Source organism: Oncorhynchus gorbuscha, linkage group LG19 (genome assembly GCF_021184085.1).
Source record: "Oncorhynchus gorbuscha isolate QuinsamMale2020 ecotype Even-year linkage group LG19, OgorEven_v1.0, whole genome shotgun sequence".
NCBI lineage: Eukaryota > Metazoa > Chordata > Actinopteri > Salmoniformes > Salmonidae > Oncorhynchus > Oncorhynchus gorbuscha.
In genome coordinates, this window is record NC_060191.1 from 50295954 (window position 1) to 50319819 (window position 23866).

The 23866-nt window shown below is 44.2% G+C and overlaps 1 protein-coding gene across 10 annotated transcripts in view; it reads right to left on the minus strand.

Annotated features, from left to right (window-relative positions):
* Positions 1-1495: 1495 nt before the first annotated feature.
* Positions 1496-23866, minus strand: part of LOC124006292 (synergin gamma-like) — a 42326-nt gene continuing 19955 nt past the window's right edge. For 6 of the 10 annotated variants that reach the window (XM_046316221.1, XM_046316219.1, XM_046316218.1 and 3 more), the window contains 13 exons: positions 23550-23665; positions 23267-23332; positions 21095-22099; positions 13119-13694; positions 11714-11880; positions 11422-11475; positions 11223-11319; positions 9177-9325; positions 7462-7572; positions 7128-7166; positions 4655-4687; positions 3061-3227; positions 1496-2899 (listed from right to left, as the gene is read on the minus strand). In XM_046316221.1, the coding sequence (XP_046172177.1) occupies positions 3096-3227; positions 4655-4687; positions 7128-7166; positions 7462-7572; positions 9177-9325; positions 11223-11319; positions 11422-11475; positions 11714-11880; positions 13119-13694; positions 21095-22099; positions 23267-23332; positions 23550-23665 (2545 nt within the window). In that variant the 3' untranslated portion in view covers positions 1496-2899; positions 3061-3095. The remainder of the gene's footprint in view (positions 2900-3060; positions 3228-4654; positions 4688-7127; positions 7167-7461; positions 7573-9176; positions 9326-11222; positions 11320-11421; positions 11476-11713; positions 11881-13118; positions 13695-21094; positions 22100-23266; positions 23333-23549; positions 23666-23866) is intronic. The other 4 variants (XM_046316222.1, XM_046316216.1, XM_046316215.1 and 1 more) reach the window with 3 other exon arrangements.

Genomic DNA, 23866 nt, shown 5'->3' on the forward strand with positions numbered 1-23866 from the left:
AGCGCTGTGGAGGAAAAATGGTGGGAGAAGGTGAGGAAGAGAGAGTATACTGTATGTATGAATGACAGACCGAGTTCATGTTCATTTGAAAGTTAAACTCAATAAAAATGGAGACAGAATGTGATGGGTTATGAATAGCCCAAGCATCATCAAAGCAGTTATATTTGTCCTCGTGTTCATTCCAAAATCATTTGGTACGACGACTTCTATTGAAACACAATCATGGATGTTTCAGAAAACGATCACAGAATTCTTGCTCCTTTTCCATAGTCATATAGTCAAAGATTGAAGTTCAATCGAGAAAGGGAGACTGACCTTGAAGTAATTCAATTTAAGCAGGGGTGGATGAAGTCATTCTTTCTCAGTGATCGGTTGACTGAGTGGGATTCTATCCTCTCTTCAAGCCTGCCTTTGACTCATCTATCCATTCCCCTTTAGAATGAACACTGATGAGCTCTAAATCCATGGCCCTACCTCACTGTGTTGTCTGGATCCGTTTATAGAAAGGTCATAGATGCTGAATGCTGTCATCTAATTGTAATAAATAATTAGTGATTAATACACAGTAAGGATTTCTAATAGTTTCATCTTGTCATTGTTAAACTGAACAATTGAAAGTGTCTGTAGGAGATATCTGACTAATCTTGTCAGTGCCTTCTTCAAAGACCCATATTTGACCAGACAGGAGTTTCAAATTCTCAATTTCAAAGTACAAGATCTTGGACACTCAAGTGAAAATCTTCACAGATCTCAAGTCATGTAAGCCTCAAGCCTTTTTAAATCAGCCAAACTACAGCTCAGTGTGAAATATCACCCAGATTAGGCTGTGAACACCAGCTTTCATGGCCGATTGGATGTTTGTATGAATTCTAAAGAAAAAAAGGAAAATATACATTTTTCTAGGGACATCAAAGTAATACAAATCTCCACTTGAGAATTGAGGGTAAAGGCATTACTTGCGAGTCAGGCGAGCAAAGAATCTGCCTTTAATCAATACTGTAACTGACAGTGGGCAGCCTGTGGCTGAAGAATAGCAGTCAATACAGTAGGGTAGCACTCCCTCCCATCTCTCCAGACCCATTCTCCTCGGGTGATCCTCCGAGGCACAGCCCTGCAGACAATACTAGGCATGAAGAAGACAGGACATGGGGACAGATGGATGGGTCTGCATTTCAAATTTACAAAGCCTTATTATTCAGTAATTTGAGCATTTGTAATTTTCTGTAATCTGGCAGCTCATGGTGAGAAGACATAGAGAGGAATTCATTTTCAGCAGGATGTTCAATTAGGGAATGGTGAGAGATAAAATGTATGTTGGAGAACACACACACCTATCCTGCACACATAAGGAGACAGAATGATAATGAGACTGGTTCCATGCATGGCGCTACTATAAGCATATTTTTCATTTGATTGTCTTAGCTCTCCATCCTCCAGCGATGGCCGAGGTTAATGTATTTCATTTGGTCACAAAGTGATAGAGATGAAGCCGCTCTGGTCTGAGAAATAGCATGTTATTGAGTGGAAAATAAAAGACAAGACAATCTCAAACCATTTGGCATTTTAGGAGAAGTACTGCTAATATGATATCGCTGCATTAGACTCTGAACCTGACTTTATTCCAGATGTCATCCAGATTAAACGACTCGTGCTATTGGGACAATAGAATGCCTACAGGATTCATGTTGACATTCAAGCCAACCTTCTCGATTATATTCAGAAAATATTGAAAACAAAAACAAATTCAGCAGAACTGTGCAATACTCTTAATTGACGTGCATGGCAATAGGCTTCCAGGTAATACATTAATTGGTTAATGACCATGAAAAGTATTTAATTTATGCATCAATGTATTATTTATGGAAATGTCATCACTTCACATTACAGTTAGTCATTGCAATTACAATACTATGATACTGTAATCCTCACAAAGAGCTGCTGCAATAGTCCATAATCACAGTTGACTTCATTCAAGACATAGATCTGCAAAAACATCCCCGTCAACAGCGCGAGTATATATACACTGGCACAGCAAGACAGAAAAACAAACCCCACAGCCAACAATCTTTAAGAATTAAGACTCCCTTTCAAGCCCCAATGTCACAAAAATGTTCAAACAGGACATGAACATTCATTTAGATAAAGCAGTCCTTATCAAACAATACAAAGACATTAAAAAGCAGTCAATGTCACACAATACTTAAAACGTTAAATATCAATTCAAACGTTAGCAACCATAGACTCTCCTTTTAGAGACCCGACCTTAAAATGGATTCAGTTCCAGCAGTGTGATGATACCACAACCCTGATTCGAGAAGAACAGAGAGGAGAAAATACTACTTTAAGACCCAAACACCAACAAAGTCCCTCTTTCTTTGCTGAGCTCAAGCATTAAAGAGTAACCAAGCAACAAGTGACAATCAAGGGAAATGACAGATAGCCTTACACTTCAGTTTGTCTCCAAGTTCCTTCATTAGTAGTATATTGCACAGTTTTAATAGTTTGTTATGGACTTATTGAGTCACAGAAAGAGTGCAGTTCAGAAAATGTTGAAACCCATTACCCCATTCATATAACTGTCCACATTTCCTCCTGCTCTGACATAGGGACTAGACCTCCTTTGGGTTACCGTAGCACAACATTGGTTAATTATCTGAAAAATGTTTGCCAAAATAAATCCTGCCAGGGAAGTCGCATAAGCATCGATGCTAAAAGGCCAACTTGCATTCTACTGTATATGAGACCAGACAATGGAAAAAAAAGAGAAAATGACACCATTTATAAAGTATAATTTTACAATACATTATGATACAGAATAGTCTTTACTGTGTCAAGCCTTGAATTTGTACAAACCAGCAGATTTGCACTTCTTCTCCGCCGCAAAGAGCACAGAGTACCTCTGAGAGAGAAAGAGAGAGAATAAAAGGCAAATAAATAAAGATGATTCCAGTGAATTCTGAGGTATCTCCCTCTGTGATTTCTGTATTCACAGCCCAAGGTGTGAGGCTGTGAGGTGTGTGGCGGAGAGCCCGGCTGTTGCACCTCGCCGGTGTTGATTACCTGGCGCCCGTTGCCATGGCAGCGGTGTCTGCAGTTCAGAGCAGGTCGGGCAGAATGAGGCCCGGCGGTTTGGGCTCCACGCAGTTAATCCAGAAATTGGCACAGCTGGCGTGGTACTGGTGGCCCCCGTACGGCAGCTTGAAGTTGTCCGTCTCTGAGTTGAAAGCCTGGTGGAAGGGTCAAATAAGAGCGAAACGAGGGGGGATGTTAGGACAACAAGGTTCTACTGAATAGTTAATAAACAGATGAACTTGGCAGTAGCTCAGGCTAACAAATAGAAAGCAGTGGTAAAGATAAATCAACGATCAACAGGAACTAAATAATTGATCTATGAGAGTAATGGTAGAAGCAGGGATTTGTAGGTAGCTTAACCTGCATACAGTATCTCCACTGTGGCATATAAACAAGGGGTCAATGAAAACTGGTCCTTTGAAAATATGACTCGTGTTTGGCACAATGATCTGTTTACTGATCAATAAGACTGCTGCTCATTGCCTGTCCTCTTGACTGTTAGTTGAATATATTGAGATAGCTGAATGGCACTCCCACATAACATCTGAATATAGCCGTTGAGAAAATAAACTGAGTGAACTGAGAGGGGCAGAGAGCTGTTATGCGAGCTTGCATTTAGCTGAGCCCAGCTGTAGCAGCAGGTTGGTGATGAGGAGGAGATGCTAATGTTTAAGAGTTTGCATCCCTGGTGAAATATCCGAACTGAAGCAAGAAAGAGAAATAAGTCATGTGTGGTGAATCATATCCTCCCACAGACAACAACCTAGAAACACACACATCATATAGTATACTCATACCTGTCCACCTGCTCACAAACCATTTATAGTATTTTTTTATTTACTATGCTGTGCACACCTGTTGTCTTTCTCACACACACTGACACACTCAGGTTTCACAGACACAATGTATTCTCCTTCCATCTTATACACGTCCTCCCACTTCTTTTGTCAAACCTGAATTTAGTCCGCCTGCCAAAGCCTGGAATGTTGGAGAGCGAGAAGAAAGGAGAGAACACAAAGGCATAACCCCTCGTCTCCCCGTCCTCCCTCACCCTCACCTCCACCTCCACCTCCACCTCCACCTCCACCCCCATCTCCACCCCCACCTCCACCCCCACCTCCACCTCCACCTCCCCCCCACCTCCACCTCCACCTCCACCTCCACCTCCACCCCCACCTCCACCCCCACCTCCACCCCCACCTCCACCTCCACCCCCACAGTCCCAGCCTGCAGAACTGTAATGATGTGCAGTTTACCCATCAAACATGATTGTGCCGACACATATAATGTGGTGAGACATAACAGAAGTAGAAAGTGCTGGAGAGAGGATATGCTTGGGAGTGTTAGACAATTTGAAAACCAAAATGAAAGGTCAGCATGATTAATCCTAGGTAACCTTTCTAACTGTAATCTAAAGGTTAATGACCCTCCATTAGGAAACCTAGACGACAGTGCTGCTCATGGTGCTACAGGGCTCCAGACTAGAAACACCACCTGTTAATGCAAGGGGCATCATGCCTAAAGAGGGAGGCTACAGTCTACTGCTGCTTAAGAGGTGGAAATAAGTGAAGCATACCCTTACCCTTAACCTCTTGTCATGGTCTTTAGCCAGTGCCTGTAAGTAGCACAAGAGGTGTCAGCATTTTCCTGGTTTCATGCATTGTCCTGAGTAAGCAAAGTGAAACTGTACAGTAACTGAGGATCAGTCCGTCAGTTTGCACAGAACGGAACGTTGGTACACCAAGGAGCTGAAAGAGCAACATTCCAAGAGCCCCAAAGTGAAAGAATCTAAAGTACCACCATGTGATCATCCATCTCATTTTCCAATAAACATCAAACAGGGATGGGCATCTTTCAAACAGGGATGAGCATCTTTCAAACAGGGATGGGCATCTTTCAAACAGGGATGGGCATCTTTCAAACAGGGATGGGCATCTTTCAAACAGGGATGGGCATCTTTCAAACAGGGATGAGCATCTTTCAAACAGGGATGGGTAGGATTCCAGACTCTGCAATTAGATTTGAGAGAAATACTGTGCAGTCTGCAAAGCCATGGCATCCACTGCCAAGTAAACTTATTTGAATGTTATTGGCCTATTTCCAGATAAAGTCATAACCAAATTAAACAAACTGAAAAATAACTTAAAATCCTGGAGGTACAGTATATTTCAGAATCTGACATTTATGAATACTAATGCATCATACTGCATAAATTATTGGGAAAAAAATCCAAACCAGTACTTTTGGGAATGATTGCACTCATTAGCATTTATCACTGACCAAAAATAGTAATACTTCATTAAACCCAAATGATCACTCAGAGAGTGTATAGCTTGTTGCAGTCGCCAAGTAATAAACTATGTTTAGATGCTACCTGTTGCTTAGCCTGACAGCAGATCTGTATGTGCTGTAACCAACTCCCTTGTCATTCGTTGTCATACCATACATGTTTGACATGACAACAAGCACATCAGAGGACTTGGCTGAAACCCAGGCTGATCTGCTACCAGGCTACATGGTGCTGCTGTTGCCCATCCCTGACTCAACATATGACGGTGATTGGATGAAGAACATTGAGAAAGGTCTCCATTGGATAGGTTAAAACCCAGAACCCAGTCAGCAGTATCAAAGACCAACAGCCTAGGACCAGTCTCTCAATGGCGCCCATCATAACATTATGCCAGTGATGCCATCAACACCACACCTTTACTTGTAGTTGGAAGACAGACAGAAACTACCTGCACTCTGAAAGATAATAGTATTATCCGCTTCTGTATGAAAACGCTTTCTGTGATTTCATTATTCTCTGAGGGGAATTTATGCTTTCTTACAAATGTTCCTCTGGACACAAGTTTAATTAAAAGGTGGCTTATTAATCTGATGTCAGGGGCAGGCTGAATGAAACTATTATTCAGCCTGACTCAGTTCACACGAAAGAGAGAGAGGAGAAAGAGCGAGAGAAAGATTGAGATGAACACAGAGAGAGTGTGAGAGAGAGATGGAGAAATACCCTAACCCTCAGCAGATTTCTTAGCACCTGCGCTCCCAGCTCCTGACTGATCTGATGCGTGAGCCACATCAGCTGCCTAAACTCAGCCATCCTCCCTCCGCCTCGCCTCATCAATCTATCTCTGGCTAAATGATGCAGGGGAACATCAAACAATCAAAGCAATCTTGTCCTGCAGACTGTCCAGTCAAACAATACTATTAATGGACCCCAATATGACAAATAGTTACTGATGATAAGGGTTTGACAAGTGGAAAAGAAAGGGTCACAAACACATTTTAAGCCATAGCAGAACTCAAATGATGAAACAAATGAACACACAGATATAGACTTGTTGTTAGTAGCTGGTAAGAGGTGAAGTGAGAGGTGGCTGTCAGATGAAGGTTGAGCTACAAGCCTGTTATTGTCAGAGTAAAGCTGCATGCTTCACTGACCCTCCAGAAACCTTCCCACAATTCCCTCAGCTCAACCAGAGGTGCCAAAAGAACAACTTCACTCCTCTCACGTCCTGTCTGTCTGTCTGTCTGTCTGTCTGTCTGTCTGTCTGTCTGTCTGTCTGTCTGTCTGTCTGTCTGTCTGTCTGTCTGTCTGTCTGTCTGTCTGTCTGTCTGTCTGTCTGTCTGTCTGTCTGTCTGTCTTTTTATCTTCCTCTTTTTCTCCATCTCTCCCTTCCTGAATTGTTATCATCTTAACAGGTGTCATTTTATCATCATTGTTTCATCACCTTCTCTTCTAAGACTCATTTTGGGGGGATATTTGGTGAAATCGGATTGTCTGGTCATTTCTACTGTGCATGAACACAGTGCTGCAGCAGTCGGCACTGGCAGTGTCTCAAATAGCACTCTATTCCCTCTATAGTGCACTAGTTTTGACCAGGGCCCATTTTGTCTTTTGGGATGCAGTCAGTGTGAAGGGAGGGAGCTGAGAGGAGAAGAGTGTGCTGTCATTTTGGCACCCCATCGCCTGTCTATCAGTGGAGAATTTGGCCCCCAGGCCCCCAGTAGCAGAGAGTGAAGTGAGATTCAGTTGACAGTTCACTGCCTCATACTCTTTTAAACAGACGTCCAATAGTTGTCTCTTCTTTGCTCTGCAAAATGTTCAAAGTCAAAGAAACAATCATTTAGTTATTATGCGTCAACCACTAGTTTAAAAACAACTCTCAAAAGGCTAAATGATTCATGGTTTATTCAGCTTGAGAAATCTGTTGGAACGGATTTATAATCAAATGTTTCAACAGTTGTTGGGTCCATCTGTTGAGGGATTGAGGGTGTGTTGGTTGGCAATCATGATTATGTGTTGACTGAGAATTACTGTATGCTTATTGTGTTGTGTGTCTGTATGTTTGCGTGTGTGTGCGTGTGTGTGTGTGTGTGTGTGCAGACCTTGCTGCGTGAGTCCACGTTGAGCAGGCACACCCCACAGGCCAGCTCCTTGGCGTTCTTGATGCCGTGTCTCAGGATACAGGAGGAAAAGTCCAGCGAGCTCTCATCAGGCTGTACAGAGAAACACACAACATTACACAAGGAGAAACACACACAGGCGAACGTACTCAAACACACACACACTTTATTTGAATCCACAAATTGCATTACATTCAAGAAGGATTCAAAACATTTCAAAGGTCTTTGTATGCATGGACACTTAAGGATACAGAAAGCCCCTTCTCATAACAGCAGAAACAGAGCAGTACCTAGCCAATTACTTTGCCTTAGGCTGGCCTGCAACCTGTAAGCCTATGTTTGTGACCGAGACACACACAGGGTGGTAGCTTGCCCCCCGTGTGGAGGTGCTGGCAGATTGGTCACCTGATCATAGGACTCCGCTGTGGGGCACACAATGTTGCTACGCCTCACATCAACAACTTCACAAAACACTGCATGAAACGAGGGATCTACAGTTCTGAAATTTGAGGAAATGTACCATATTTGCAAGGATTTTATAAGGGTGCCAGCCAATTTACATTTAAAAAATAAGTTGTATATTTAAGCAATAAGGCTCGGGGTGGTGTGGTATATGGCCAATATAACATGGCTAAGGGCTGTTCTTAGGCACGACACAATGCATTCAAAGCTCGAACAACCTGGATTACAATACCTAGATACAGACCACTGTAACTGTACATGTGTAGCAGCTTCCTCTCCAACACTGAGCTACAGAACAATAGCTCGAAGGGAGAGACATGTCTCTATTCATTAACCAGCTAAATGAACTGAAGTAGAAATATGTCTTTAATCTGGGAAATGAAAGTAAATACAGTCCATTAGTCTGTTGGCAGCAGAGCTGTGTGAACAAGTGAGTGTGCCCAGGCATACATATATATATACATATATATATATACATATATATACATATATATACATATATATACATACATATATATACATATATATATATATATATATATATATATATATATATATATATATATATATATATATATATATATATACAGTTCATTTAGCTGGTTAATGATATATATATATACATCTCTCTCTCTCTCTGAGGACGGAGACTGCAGAATCAAAAGGCAGCTGCAGGTCTACGGTCTGAGATAACATAGCGTTACTACTCACTCACTCACTCACTCACTGACTGACTGTCTCCCTCTACCTCCCTCTGTCCCTCTCCGCTAATTCTCTCTCTTTCTGTACTGACATTATCTCCAGTCAGGAGATGGCCAGCCTGTATTATCTGCTGGCATTTGAGAAGCAATGTTATTCATTGGGCTGGCTGCAGAGGATAAGGCCAGCACATCTCCTCTCTGCCTCTGTTCTCACCACATCACTACAGCCTACAACAGACATCTCTACACTCCCCGTCCCACAGCTACACACACTAAATACCAGCATAGGGTTTGGTTTCGTACACCGTCAAGGTTTCATTGATAATCGTACTAGGCAGTCCTTATCCACTCAACATTTCATCAGGAACATTTTCTAGATAAAGTTGTTACAATCAAGTGTCATTTTCTCAGGTCTGTGTGTAGCCTAACCAACTGCATTTTAGGAAGGGAGGTCTGTGAGTGTGTGTGTGTTGACTGTACTGTGTGCGTGGGTCTGTGTGTCTGTGTCTGTACTGTATCGTGTGTGTTTCTTACCGCCAGGTTGGCCAGGGACATGAAGCCCATGAGGTTGTTCCAGACGCGGCTGATGTCCTTCAGCAGCTGCTGCAGCTTCTCGGAACACACGGCTGTGGCCTTGATACCCAGCTCCACACGCTTGGTCACGCGGTACACCTCCACCACACCTGCCACATAAACACACTTAGACAATAAGACAACACCCCTGCTCCCAGTTCTCTCCCACAGCCAGCTCCAACATAAGCCAAAGATAGACAGTGAGAAGGACAATGAAAAACAGCTAACATTACTACACTCCCCTATGTTGAAACCTCCTCTGAAGTTGGATCATTAGACCAACCTGACATAATGTTGGCTGTAACACTACCCTCCCTGGGGATTGTAGGGTTAACATGTTGTTGTTCTCCGTTGAGAGGTCAAAGGTTTATAATGGTGCGTTTTTGGAAGAAGACTCATTGGTGGTACACTGTGTTCTGTTCTCAGCCCCTCACAACGGTATGGGTGCCTGTCCCACTCTCACCACTCATTAAAAAGACACCCTGCTGTCTGTCTGGTCAGATACACAACTCATGTGCATCCCAAATGGCACCCTATTCCTACTCTGCCTATGACCAGAGCCCTATAGGACAAAAGGAATAAGGTGACATTTGAGACACATCCACAGTCTGTCAGGCCGAGCGAAGACAAGCCCCCACTAGGATCCACAGTCTGTCAGGCCGAGCGAAGACAAGCCCCCACTAGGATCCACAGTCTGTCAGGCCGAGCGAAGACAAGCCCCCACTAGGATCCAGTCTGTCAGGCCGAGCGAAGACAAGCCCCCACTAGGATCCACAGTCTGTCAGGCCGAGCGAAGACAAGCCCCCACTAGGATCCACAGTCTGTCAGGCCGAGCGAAGACAAGCCCCCACTAGGATCCACAGTCTGTCAGGCCGAGCGAAGACAAGCCCCCACTAGGATCCACAGTCTGTCAGGCCGCCCCCACTAGGATCCACAGTCTGTCAAGACAAGCCCCCACTAGGATCCACAGTCTGTCAGGCCGAGCGAAGACAAGCCCCCACTAGGATCCACAGTCTGTCAGGCCGAGCAAAGACAAGCCCCCACTAGGATCCACAGTCTGTCAGGCCGAGCGAAGACAAGCCCCCACTAGGATCCACAGTCTGTCAGGCCGAGCGAAGACAAGCCCCCACTAGGATCCACAGTCTGTCAGGCCGAGCGAAGACAAGCCCCCACTAGGATCCACAGTCCGTCAGGCCGAGCGAAGACAAGCCCCCACTAGGATCCACAGTCTGTCAGGCCGAGCGAAGACAAGCCCCCACTAGGATCCACAGTCTGTCAGGCCGAGCGAAGACAAGCCCCCACTAGGATCCACAGTCTGTCAGGCCGAGCGAAGACAAGCCCCCACTAGGATCCACAGTCTGTCAGGCCGAGCGAAGACAAGCCCCCACTAGGATCCACAGTCTGTCAGGCCGAGCGAAGACAAGCCCCCACTAGGATCCACAGTCTGTCAGGCCGAGCGAAGACAAGCCCCCACTAGGATCCACAGTCTGTCAGGCCGAGCGAAGACAAGCCCCCACTAGGATCCACAGTCTGTCAGGCCGAGCGAAGACAAGCCCCCACTAGGATCACGTCTGTCAGGCCGAGCGAAGACAAGCCCCCACTAGGATCAGGTCTGTCAGGCCGAGCGAAGACAAGCCCCCACTAGGATCCACAGTCTGTCAGGCCGAGCGAAGACAAGCCCCCACTAGGATCCACAGTCCGTCAGGCCGAGCGAAGACAAGCCCCCACTAGGATCCACAGTCTGTCAGGCCGAGCAAGCCCCCACTAGGATCCAAGCCCCCACTAGGATCCACAGTCTGTCAGGCCGAGCGAAGACAAGCCCCCACTGGGATCCACAGTCTGTCAGGCCGAGCGAAGACAAGCCCCCACTAGGATCCACAGGCAACACTGGAGCGCTGAATAAATCTCTCAGAGGGGATCAGGCAGAGTTTGGGGTTCTAGCTGAAGACTGTTGGGCCTTGTTTAACAAGCTCAGGACCTCTGTCTGTGTCTGTGTGTGTCTCTCACCCAGTAGGTAATCCATGCCCTGAGCAGACTGGATGACCTCAGTGCAAACAGTAGAGCAGCTGATGCTGTTTAGGGTGTTGTTGGCTTTAATGATGACCTGGGGACAGAGACAGACAGCAGAATGGGTTAGGGTTACACACACACACACACAACAACACATGCTCAGATATGGCAAAACATATATGGCACACTATCTTACCTGTACAGCACTCTCCAGACACCTCTGCCACTCATATGCATAGCGCTCACTCTCCTGAAACAACATGCTATAGTTGTTAGAAAGAGTTCAGATATGAGAAGACATTTACACATTTCCATAAAGACACTTACATAAATACAAAAAAAAACCTAATAAACTTATTAAGGCCAAAGCCTCTGTGGTTTGCTATTGAAATCAATGTCTACTGAAATTCTAAACACTCTACAGAGCATCTGGATAATTGGCAAATGTAGTTAACATGTCTGGGATAGAGTGACTGTGTGTGTCTCACCTCCACCTCCCCAGTCAGGTCCTTGTACTTGTCTCTGATGACGGGCAGGGCAAGCTTCTTCTCACTCAGGGTGCTGGAGCGGTCTCTGAAGGGCTGCTCCGGGGCCGGGGAGGGGGGCGAGCGTCCAATCTCCTTCTCCCCCAAACTGTGGCTACGCTTGTGGGAGCCTGAGGCATGGAGAAGAGGAGAGAGTGTCTTGATACGTACATAAATAATATATACAGGCAATGTCTGGCATACATACAGTACATTCAAATGCCCTTTTAATGGCCACTTTTTCCAACCCAGAGATGTTGGCTAATTCATGCACCTGTTTGTTTACTATGGCATAATTGGGACTTTTTACTGAGCTCATTTTCTGTTGTGGCTAATTCCTTCCGGACAAGGACACAGACGTCAAAACACTTCATTTACAACAAATGATAATTATGTACAAAATAGCGACCACGGCAACCAATGCAAGTATGAATAATTCATGATGGCTCACTCACTCACTTACACAGACAGACACACACAGAAAAAAACAGACAGACACATGAAAAAAGACACACAGTCACATGCCACAGGGGCTCTCTCTCTGTTTATGTGTGTGTGTGTGTGTGTGTGTGTGTGTGTGTGTGTGTGTGTGTGTGTGTGTGTGTGTGTGTGTGTGTGTGTGTGTGTGTGTGTGTGTGTGTGTGTGTGTGTGTGTGTGTGTGTGTGTGTGTGTGTGTGTGTGTGTGTGTGTGTGTGTGTGTGTGTGTGTGTGAGAGAACAAGGTAATCACCCCCTGCGGAGACATGCATCATCCTCCCCACAGCATGACAGCACTAATACATTCCCCCATTACCTCACACTGATCAGATTACCATTCAATAAGTACAGAAGAATAACAAGTAAAAAGTAATTAGGGTTAACACTGGGAGAGAAATCATTGAGGCAAATGAGCCTTTATCACTTTGGAGGTAGGAATCGCTAATTAACTATGCATGAAACATAACACTGGAAAACAGCAGTAAAAAAATGAACACACAAGGAGTGAATACGGTTAATTTCGTCTGGGCATGGATTTTCTGGGCTGTGCTGTTAATTAATCTCATTTGCCTGTGTTGTGTACCAAGGATGTGTTTTACAGTCTCTGGGCTGTAGTCACAACACTGCCATCTATTGTCTGACAGCGGAACTGCACTGAGCTGCCGGAGTAGCCACAGAGCTCCAATACGAGGTGATGAAAGTCCTGCTATGTCACATCACAGCCAGCTGATCTGATGCACACCACTACATCAGAACTAGAAGGCATGGAGTAACTGGACACAATAAACCACCATCTACTTACTGAGGATCAGAAAATGTACGTATATCTACTATCTACAGAAAATAAAACAACAAGAGGAAAGAGAGACAGAGTACAGGTCAGATAACTCACCTTGTACAGAGAGGTCAAAGGTGGCCAGTTCGCTCTTGATCATCTCTTCACTGGACTTGACCTTGGTTTGAGAGCTGGCCTTCAAAAAGTCAGATTTCCCAAACTTGGCCTTGTCCCCCTGAAAGGCCCTGAACTCATCCGAGGCCTCGTTCAGGTTCCCCTCGGAGCCCGGCTCGGCCACTGCCGCGGGGAAGTCTGACTTCGCTGACACCGTGCTGGCAAAGTCCCCAAAGTCATCATTCTCATCCCCACCCAAACCTTCCGGCTCACATGAGCCAAAGTCAGCGAAGGCCTCAAACTTGCTGTCGGTCGACACACTATCCTCTGTTGAGAAGGTGGTGATCTTAGTCTGGGCGATGTGTGTGATGGGGATGTTCTCTGTGCTGCCGAACGACGTCTCCTTCCTGTGGACTACGTCTGAGGGGAGAGAGGAGGAAACACCAACACCGTCCAGGCCCAGATGCTTCTTGGTCTGATCCTGAGCGCACAGGCATTCCTCTCTTTCTGACCAATCATAGCTGGCCACGCTGCTGACTGCTGGCGTTCCGAAGGGGTTAAACTTTACGTTGTCTCCTTCTGTAATGACAACAAAAAATACACACTGGTACCTCTAAGTGGGAAAAGCATAAGGTGCTGAAGTGATAGCTACTACTCAGTCAGCCATGATAAAGTGAAAAGGCATTTGGGCAAGCTATGATATGTTATATGAAAAATACTTACTGTGGAAGCCATATTATGTGTCTGACGCTGAATGTGTGTTGACTTACAACAAGCAGCTTTACTTTGCTCAGAGTACCACCGAATCTACCCTACATTGTAACAGTGAGATCAAATGCACTGCATTTAATCTTGTGCTACACTATAGTGTGTGTAAGGGTTCACTTACTAGGATGTGATCACCAGCTTAAAGAGGGATAAAATGCCGAAATTGATTGGGTTCTAAAAATATGTTTTTTCACCAGTCCACATCCAATTGGTGACATAGATGACAGATAATATAGGGGTACAACATACGTTCGTTGCTCCCATACAGATACAGTGAAATATTAGTTTGGATAATACCAATAGGTTGAAAACTTCTACAGGATCCCCCCGCGGGATGGTTGAGCTAACGTAGGCTAATTAGCGTGAGGTTATAAGTAACAACAACATTTACCAGGACATATCTGATGTGGCCCTAAAGCTTAAATTCATTGTTAATCTAACTGCACTGTTCAATTTACAGTAGATATTACAATGAAACAATACCATTCTATTGTTTGAGGAGAATGCACAGTAATGACCTTGAAAATGTATTAAATAAACCAATTAGGCACTTTTGGGTAGTCTTACAACATTTCGAACAGAAATACAAGGGTTCATTGAATCAGTCTAAAACTTTGCACATACACTACTGTCATCTAGTGGCCCAAATCTAAACTGCGCCTAACCTGGAATAGTACATTATGGCCTTTCTCTTGCATTTCAAAGATTTCAAAAAACACTATTTTTTCCTTTGTATTATCCTTTACCAGATCTAGTTTGTTATATTCTCCCACATTAATTTCACATTTCCACAAACGTTTCAAATGGTATCAAGAATATGCATATCCTTGCTTCAGGTCCTGAGCTACAGGCAGTTAGATTTGGGTATGTCATTTTAGGCGAAAATTTAAAAAAAGGGTCCGATCCTTAAATTAAAGGGATACTTTGGGATTTTGGCAATGAGGCCCTTTATATACTTCCCCAGAATCAGATGAACTTGTATGTGTCAGTGTCCAGTATGAAGGAAGTTAGAGGTAGTTTTGTGAGCCAATACTAACTAGCGTTAGCACGTCTGGAAGTCTATGGGTATCTGCTAGCATAAATTAGCCCAGGATTGTGTTAGCTGTCCTCTGATCCAAAGGAAATAGATGTCCTGTCAGGGTTGGCTGCTGGGGTTGTGAGGTAGATTGGAGATCTGACAGTTCTGAGGCAGATAAGACAGGATAGGACGAGGCCCTGATGTAGAACACCTCTCTAGTGTTTTCTATTAGGAGCAGGCAGTTCTGCTAACATGATGATACAAAATGACATCCGTTTCATGACAGATTGCCATGGCAACCTCAGTAGTGGAGTGGAGCCGGTCTGTCTCTGTATTGATTGTCTACCCCACAAACTGTGTTGTACAAGCAGAACACTGTTCAATTCATAATATATCGGGCAGGAATTGTATAACTACCGGTAACATAAACAAGCACATATTCTTACAAGTGCTCACACAGTCACACACTCAAACACTCAGAGATACACACTCCTCCTAAGATACAGTATAACCTGCAGGAATGTGTGGACCCCAGTCAGCGTTGCCTCATGCGTGACAGAACCCTTGCACGCAAAAAAGCAATTTGTGAAATTGACAAGGAGCTAGTGTAGTAGTAAGCCTAATGTAGCTAAACATTATCTGGCCTCTGAGGATAGGGAAGGGAGAAAATAAGACGGTACGCATTTCAGCAATACCAATGGTAATATTTATTACGACAACATGGGTTAAGAGAGCGAGAAAGATCACAAAAGACTCTGAGAGAGGTCTATTGTTACAAGAGGTTTGCCAAACTAACACTTGTAAAAGTATATTTGAATCATTTAGAACACAAGGGCATGCAGTCAGAAAAGAAGAAAAACAAACAGAGAAAACGGTAAAAGAAAGAAACCCCCCAGGAGAATATAGCTGCAGAAAGCAGAATGAGAAGGCACAGTCACAGACTAAAATGAGTAAATCTCGGTAGAAGAAGACACACTGTAGTTGTACTAACAGGGTGGAAAGCAACAGGTTGATTGATAGAAAGAGAATTGAATACAGAACACTTGAAAAGCCAAGGTGATTTAAAGGACAGGTTCAAGGCAGGAGAGTGATTAACCCTTTGAGGACCTGAACGCTTCTCTACTATTCTCGCCATGATAGAAACTCAAATGTCAACGGCAGACTTTAGAGATAAAATAAATAAGGGTTTTGTCATTTTTAAATCAAAACTTTGTGTCCTACTACATAATGACAACATCATATAAATAGGATACATTTCGACAGTCTACTACATCCAATAGGACTCAAGAAGCATTACGTTGCCTCACATTCTATTTCTGAGAAGATGGAGGAGAGGTATGGATGACCAAATCCATTGTTTAGCACATGTACATTACCATTCACAAGTTTTGGGTCACTTAGAAATGTCCTTGTTTTTAAAGAAGAGCACATTTTTTGTCCATTTAAAATAACATCAAATTGATCAAAAATACAGTGTAGACATTGTTAATGTTGTAAATGACTATTGTAGCTGGAAACAGCAGACTTTTTATGGAATATCTGCATTGGCGTACAGAGGCCCATTATCAGCAACCATCACTCCTGTGTTCCAATGGCACGTTGTGTTAGCTTATCCAAGATTTATCCTTTTAAAAGGCTAATTGATCATTAGAAAACCCTTTTGCAATTATGTTAGCTGTGCTAACATAATTGCAAAAGGGTTTTCTAATGATCAATTAGCCTTTTAAAATGCTAAACTTGGATTACTTAACACAACGTGCCATTGGAACACAGGAGTGATGGTTGCTGATTATGGGCTTCTGTACGCCTATGTAGATATTCCATTTTTTTTTTTAAATCAGCCGTTTCCAGCTACAATAGTCATTTACAACATTAACTATGTCTACACTGTATTTCTGATCAGTTTGATGTTATTTTAAATGGACAAAAAAATAGCCTTTTCTTTCAAAAACAAGGACATTTCTAAGTTACCCCAAACTTTTGAACGGTGGTGTGTGTAAACTTGTCAAGTGATCCAACTACATTTTTCTCCATTATGATTCTCCATAAAACCATTCTGCTCAAGCTCTCAAAGGGTTAAAGAAACAAAGCAGGCTATCTTACCACAAGACCTCAGAGAGGTTTTTCATCTTGTCCAATCATAGGTGACAAAATAGATTTAAAGAGACAGTATCATTTTTCTCTTGCTACCTATTAGTTCAACACTCCTGTGTACAAGCTCTTAATAAGACTCATTCAATAACTAACAGCAAGACAGGGTTTCTCAAGATAATAATCCATCTTTGATTCTGAACCAATCTAAAATATTTTCCATAACTAGGCTATCCTCATAAATACATTTCATCTTCAAATAGTTTACACAACACAGTTTAAAACAATATCAGGAAGTCTATCTAGTTTGAAAATAAATAAGAATTCATTTTCCTGTAATAAAAATACACTATTAAATCTGTATACATTTAGTATAATTTTTTTTTCTTTAATAAAAACAACTAGTAACACTGTTAAGCAGAAAAATGGCATCCTATAATATGTTCTTGTCAATTTCACAAATTGAACAGGCAGGCACACTGCAGCAAAAAAGCAAGGCAGGGAGGGTATCACTAACTTCAGTGTGTTCTCAAGGAGCCTGTTCGTAGACCAACACATAACAAAACAGACCTGAATATCAAAGACAAATGAAAAGGCTTCCCTTTGAGCTGCTCTGACCCAAAGGAGCCCCGGGCAGGGGAAATAAATACTGTCTCTTTAAGGTTGGTTACATTTTCTCCAGGATTGAACACAGTGCAAGCATGTTGAGGCTTTCACACTCCAAGGCCTGCTACTGTACGCTTTGTTAAAGATGAGAATTGATTGGTGCTGTCCAGAAACAAAAATACTGATTGGAAGAACGTGGGCCAGAATAAAAGAGAGCAGCAATTAACAGGTTCTGAGGAATGTTTTCAACGCTCCACTACACTATCTCCATCATGTTAACGGCAGCCATTTTGCTGCAGTTCCGGGATCCGTTGCCATTGTCTTACTCTCTCCTTCGAGAGTAGCCTAACTATTTCAGTTCAACTGAAAGTTGATTTATTCTCATGTGCAATAAAACTTCAACAAAAAAAATGGGTGTCGTTACATTGATCATTTCCCGATTCAGAATAACTAAAATGGTGAATTCCTAGACGGAACATGATTGTGATGTCTATTTGCCTGAACTGCTAAAACCAATAAACTGATATGTTGGTTAGTGTTGAAATATTATAGGCTATAAGGACATCTCACTGCACACTTATGCCAATAGATAAGCACATGGGTGTTAAAAGGAGTGTGCTGCTCACACACAGGGGATGTAAGGAGAGACCTTGAATGTACTCAGAGGAATATGAGACGTGACATGGAAGATGAGATGCTTGGTAAATTAATTACGATCATGAGAGGGGAGAAGGGTGCTGATATGGACAATGCCTGGACATTAAGGCTAATTCGATTCCATGAGAGTGTTTCCATTTAGAGGTTCAGTACCCTGGTCAGCTAACCTCTGATCTCTTTGTAGTGATGTGGGCTTTGTGGGGTCAGGGCCAAGAGACCACTTAGGTTTAGGGAGATGGAGCAAAAGCACTATGGGAGACTGATACCCAACACTGGGAGTGTCAAGGAATACTATATGGGTACTCTCTCACACACAGTAGGAAAACTCACTCGTATACATACAAAACACAACCAAGCAATCACACTCACACATACAACGAGCAATCAAAACAATTTACTCAATGCAATAAGATAAACTGTGTGATATGATCAACTCTAGGTGATTTCTGCCATTCATAAATACTTTTTGCCTTTTCATAAATACTTTCTTTTCACATAATACTTAAATACAGTGCATTCGGGGAGTAATCAGACCCCTTCCCTTTTACACGTTCTGTTACGTTGTTGCATTATTCTAAAAGTTATTAAATACATTTTTTTCCTCATCAATCTAGATACCCCACAATGACAAATAAAAAAATTGATTTTTAGAAATGATTGCAAATAAAAAACAGAATAAAAAAAGAATACCTTATAGACATAGGTATTCAGACCCTTTCCTATTAGACTCGAAATTGAGCTCAGGTGAATCCTGTTTCCATTGGTCATCCTTGAGATGTTTCTACAACTTGATTGGATTCCACCTGTGGTAAATTCAATTGATTGGACATGATTTGGAACGGCACACACCTGTCTATATAAGGTCCCACAGAAGACAGTGCATGTCAGAGCAAAAACCAAGCCATGAGGTCGAAGGAATTGTCCAAGACAGGATTGTGTGGAGGCTGGGGAAGGGTACCAAAATAATTCTGCGACATTGAAGATCGCCAAGAACAGTGGCCTCCATCATTCTTAAACGGAAGAAGTTTGGAACCACCAATACTCTTCCTAAAGCTGGCCGCCCAGCCAAGCTGAGCAATCAGGGGAGAAGGGCCTTGGTTATGGAGTTGACCAAAAGCCCGATGGTCACTCTGACAGAGCTCCAGAGTTCCTCTGTGGAGATGGGAAAAACTTCCAGAAGGACAACAATCTCTGCAACACTCCATCAATCAGGCCTTTATGGTAAAGTGGCCAGACGGAAGCCATTCCTCAGTAAAAGACACATGACAGCCCGCTTGGAGTTACCAAAAAGACACCTAAAGGACTTTCAGACCATGAGCAACAAGATGCTCTGGTCTGATGAAACCAAGATTGAACTCTGGCCTGAATGCCAACCATCACATCAGGAGGAAATCTGGCACCATCCCTACGGTGACGCATGGTGGTGGCAGCATCATGCTGTGGGGATGTTTTTCAGCGACAGGGTCTCGGAGACTAGTCAGGATCGAGGGGAAGATTAACGGAGTAAAGTACAGAGAGATTCTTGATGAAAACCTGCTCCAGAGCGCTCAGGACCTCAGACTGGGAGGACGGTTCACCTTCCAACAGGACAATGACCCTAAGCACACAGCCAAGACAACGCAGGCGTGGCTTTGGGACAAGTCATTGAATATCTTTAAGTGGCCCAGCCAGAGCCTGGACTTGAACCCGAACAAACCTCTCTGGTGAGACGCCATCCAACTTGACAGAGCGTGAGAGGATCTGGAGAGAATCATTTAAGAAACAGGTGTGCCAAGCCTGTAGCGTCATACCCAACTAGATTTGAGGCTGTAATTGCTGACAAAGGTGCTTCAACAAAGTATTGAGTAAACGGTCTGCATACTTAAGTAAATGTGATATTTCATTTAATTTAAATTTATTTTTGCAAAAAAATCTGTTTTTGCCTTGTCATTATGATTATGATTGATGAGGACAAAAAACAATTACATCAATTTTAGAATAATGTTGTAATGTAACAAAATGTGGAAAAAGTCAAGGGGTCTGAATACTTTCCGAATGCAGTGTATGTCCACGCTCAAGGAACATCTTTACAAATGTTCCTTGTGTGCCTCTTATTATCATCATGTTTTGATTTGATAACTGAGCATGAAGCATCAATATAATACATCTGAGGAAGAATTTGGCTTGCTGTGAGTAAAGGTAAAGCATATTGCAGCATACAGTAACTGGGCATTCTGAAAGTGATCAATAAAATCCATCTCCTGGTACAGAGGCCCATCACCATTACATGGCTCTGCGTTAATCTGCATTCAGCCATTTTAGTTGCATCACTCAACACACAACCAAGGCTGGGGAGACAAAAGGTGCATTGAGGAGATGAGCGATGTGTGCTATGAGAGCACAGACAGGGAATGAAGGCCAGTGGTCTCATAGAGTAGCGTGACTGCATCACATCAACCCGACTGTCTCTCATCAGAGGAGGCGAGGAGGCCTGTGCTTTTTGACTGTGCTACAAATTCTAAACAAATTAGTAATAAATAATAAATTAATCAAAAGTATCTTAATAAGTTTAATAAATAAATAAATATTAGGTGAATAAAAATGCTGAATTGAATACCAGGTAATGATGGGTTTGGGAATGAATGACTAGTGGGTGTGATGAGATGACTGTCTCATCATGATTTAGCAGTAATGTGGTTGAGCTAGCTCACTGCTTTGCGCTCTAGTCTAAACCCTAGTTTAATTGGCGCTAAGGGGCACTGAGGGGGGTGGAGACAGAGAGGCCACCGCCAGGCCTACAATTGGTTCTCTATGTGTGACTGGACGGGGCCTCACCAGAGGAGGCGCACTAGTTCCTCACCTGAGGCGGGGGGTTGGTGGGCCGAGAGACCCGGCAGGTCCAGAGAGCTGTCTGACATCACGTGCTTCAGGTCTCCACCCATGTCCGACAGCTTCATGTCCAGCTGCACTGACAGAGCGTCCTCAGAGTCCTCTTTGCCCACGCTGCTGCCCCCGATGGATGGGAGGTCTAGGGACTTAACTGAAGCCGAGTCCTCCTTGCCGCCGTGATTGAAGGCTGACACCTTATCCACCAGGCTCTTCTCCGAGGCCCCCAGCGCCGTGCAGAACTTGGATGACTGGAAGTCGGCAAAGTCGTCTGCTTCGCTCCTGAGTGACGAGAACGAGCCGCCGGCACTCTCCTTGTTGTCGTCGTACGCCGAGCCTCCCTCCAGAGACAGCTGCTTGAACACGTCGTACTTGTCAGAGCCCTGCTGGGGCAGCTGTGGAGCGATGGTGGTCTCTCCTCTCCCCTCTGCCCTGCCCTCTCCAGACCTCAACCCCTCACCCTTGGCCTCCCCTCCAGAACTGCCGAAAGCCATGAAGTCTGCAAAGTCATCCTGAGATGCTGCCACGCCCCCTCCCAGAGCAGTGCCAATAGGAACAGCCTCAGAAGACGAGGCGGGGCCAAAGAGGGCAAAGTTGCCAAAGTCCTCAGCCCCTCCCCCAGGGGGCTTAGCCCCACCTGGTGGGAGCACTAGGGAGGGGGGCACAGAGGGGAAGGGACTGGGCTTGGTCTCAGCAGGGGTGGGGGCTGAAGGAGCCATAGAGGAGAAGAGATCCAGGTCAGCCATGTTGAGAGGGTTTTTAGGCTGAGAGAGAGAGACTGCTGGTTGTTGTTGTTGATGTAGATGTAGCTGATTTTGTAGTTGCGGTAGAGACTGAGAGTTAGGGAAAGCAGGAGGGAAGGCTGGCTGAAACATCTTGGCCTGGTCTGGAGGGTCTAGTGGAGAGATGCTGTCGGAGGTTTTAAAGTCTGTGAAGCCATCATCCACGCTGACAGACTTGAAATCGGCAAATCCTTCCCCTGCGAAACAAATAGAACAATTGAAGAGGATTGCAAAAGCATTTAACACAGCAGCCAGACAGGAAGGACATTGGCATGACACAGAGTAACATCAGTCGCCTCAGTTCCAGATTTTTTTTATAATTTCACAATCCTACAAGAAAGAGAGAGGCGGATTAGTTACGCCTCTGTAACATAACAGAGACGCGTGGTGAATTTCAAGCAGTGGAGAGACCTGCGCTGGGCTGTAGTCCAGAGACACACTGCTATGAAAGAACAGCAGCAGCACACAGCAGTACACAAACCAGGCTGGGCTCTCTACAGAGACACACACAACACCACAACATGCAACAGTCGTCTGTCAGTCCCTAACCGTGGGAAAGAACTCCCTACAATCTACAGACTTCCTCCCAAGTCTCAGTAGTGTTTTTGATTTTTAGAACAGCATCTTATTCCCAAACCACACATTTTACTTCAATCATGACAGGAGGGCCCTAGAAAAGCACAGCAGAAAAGTGGGTAGAGTTGTGGTTGTAGTGGCTGCTACACCTCTGCCGTAATAGAAGCAGGAAATGGTGTTCACACCACTGCTGTTTTGTGGGAGAGAGAGAACTAATGTGCTCATTATGGAGAATGAGCCTGGCAGGCAGCACACAGGAAAGGTCACTGCAATCAGACTCAGGCAGGACTTACTGGAGTCGTGAGAGCTGCTGTCCCCATCGGAAACTGTTCTAGTGAAACAGGGAACAGCAGGAAACAGACCTACATCAGGGAGACTTCTGAATGTACTGAACACTCTGGAAATGTGCGCAAGATAAAAGGACACGCACTACAGAGCAAACACAGCACTCAGAAATAGTATTCTTCTTGGTACTCAGTCTCTAACCCCTTCCCATTTACACAGCTCTACATTGGTCTAAATCTAGGTAGAACACATGGCTATTTCGGTCTACCTTCAAAAACAAGTCATCAAACATATTTTCTCCTCCAAGGCTACTGTGACTTTGTGTTTGAAGGTCTGTCAGTTTCTTCCTCTAGCCATCTGTTGAGTACAGGGACCATCTCAGAGCCCAGTCCCCACTATGCACTCTCTGAGAGAAGGCTTGGGAGCTGTAGGGGTTGGCTTGGGAACTCTGTGTGTGTGTGTGACCCAGCCCAGAGCCAGGGAGGAGGGAGAGCTCTACTTACCTACTGGCTTCCTGTCACCTGGTGGCTCTAGCTGTCGGAACACACTGTATTTGTCTCCGCCAAAATCTGGGTCAAACGAGATAAACAAAACAGCTGAATGATAAATGACAGCATATCTGTCAGGCAAGAAATGTACTGTACTACAATACCACACAAAGACTATTAGGTAAGTATTCTATGACAAACAACATGAACAATGTCTATTTCCTACACATCTGTTAGTTGTGGTGGAGGATGAGCAGTGAATAGTTGAGGTGTGATGTAGGGCCAGGAGGGTGTGTACCTGAGGCAGGCTGAGAGGGCTCTGGAGGCTGCTCCACCGAGAGCTGCTTGAAGACAGCATACTTATCAGAAGATGACGAGGAGGAGCCAGAGACCGGAGTCAGAATGGCAGGAGCACTGCAGACAGACAGACAATACATCATGCTCAGTCCACAGGGGAGTCTGGGGCTGTCTCCCAAGTTGCACCCTATTGCCTATATAGTGCACTACTTATGACCAGAGTGCGCTATGTATGTAGGAAATGTATGTAGGGAATAGTAGTAGACTATGAATGTAGGGATTTTTGGACACAGTCTGGGGGTCAATGCTGCACCCATC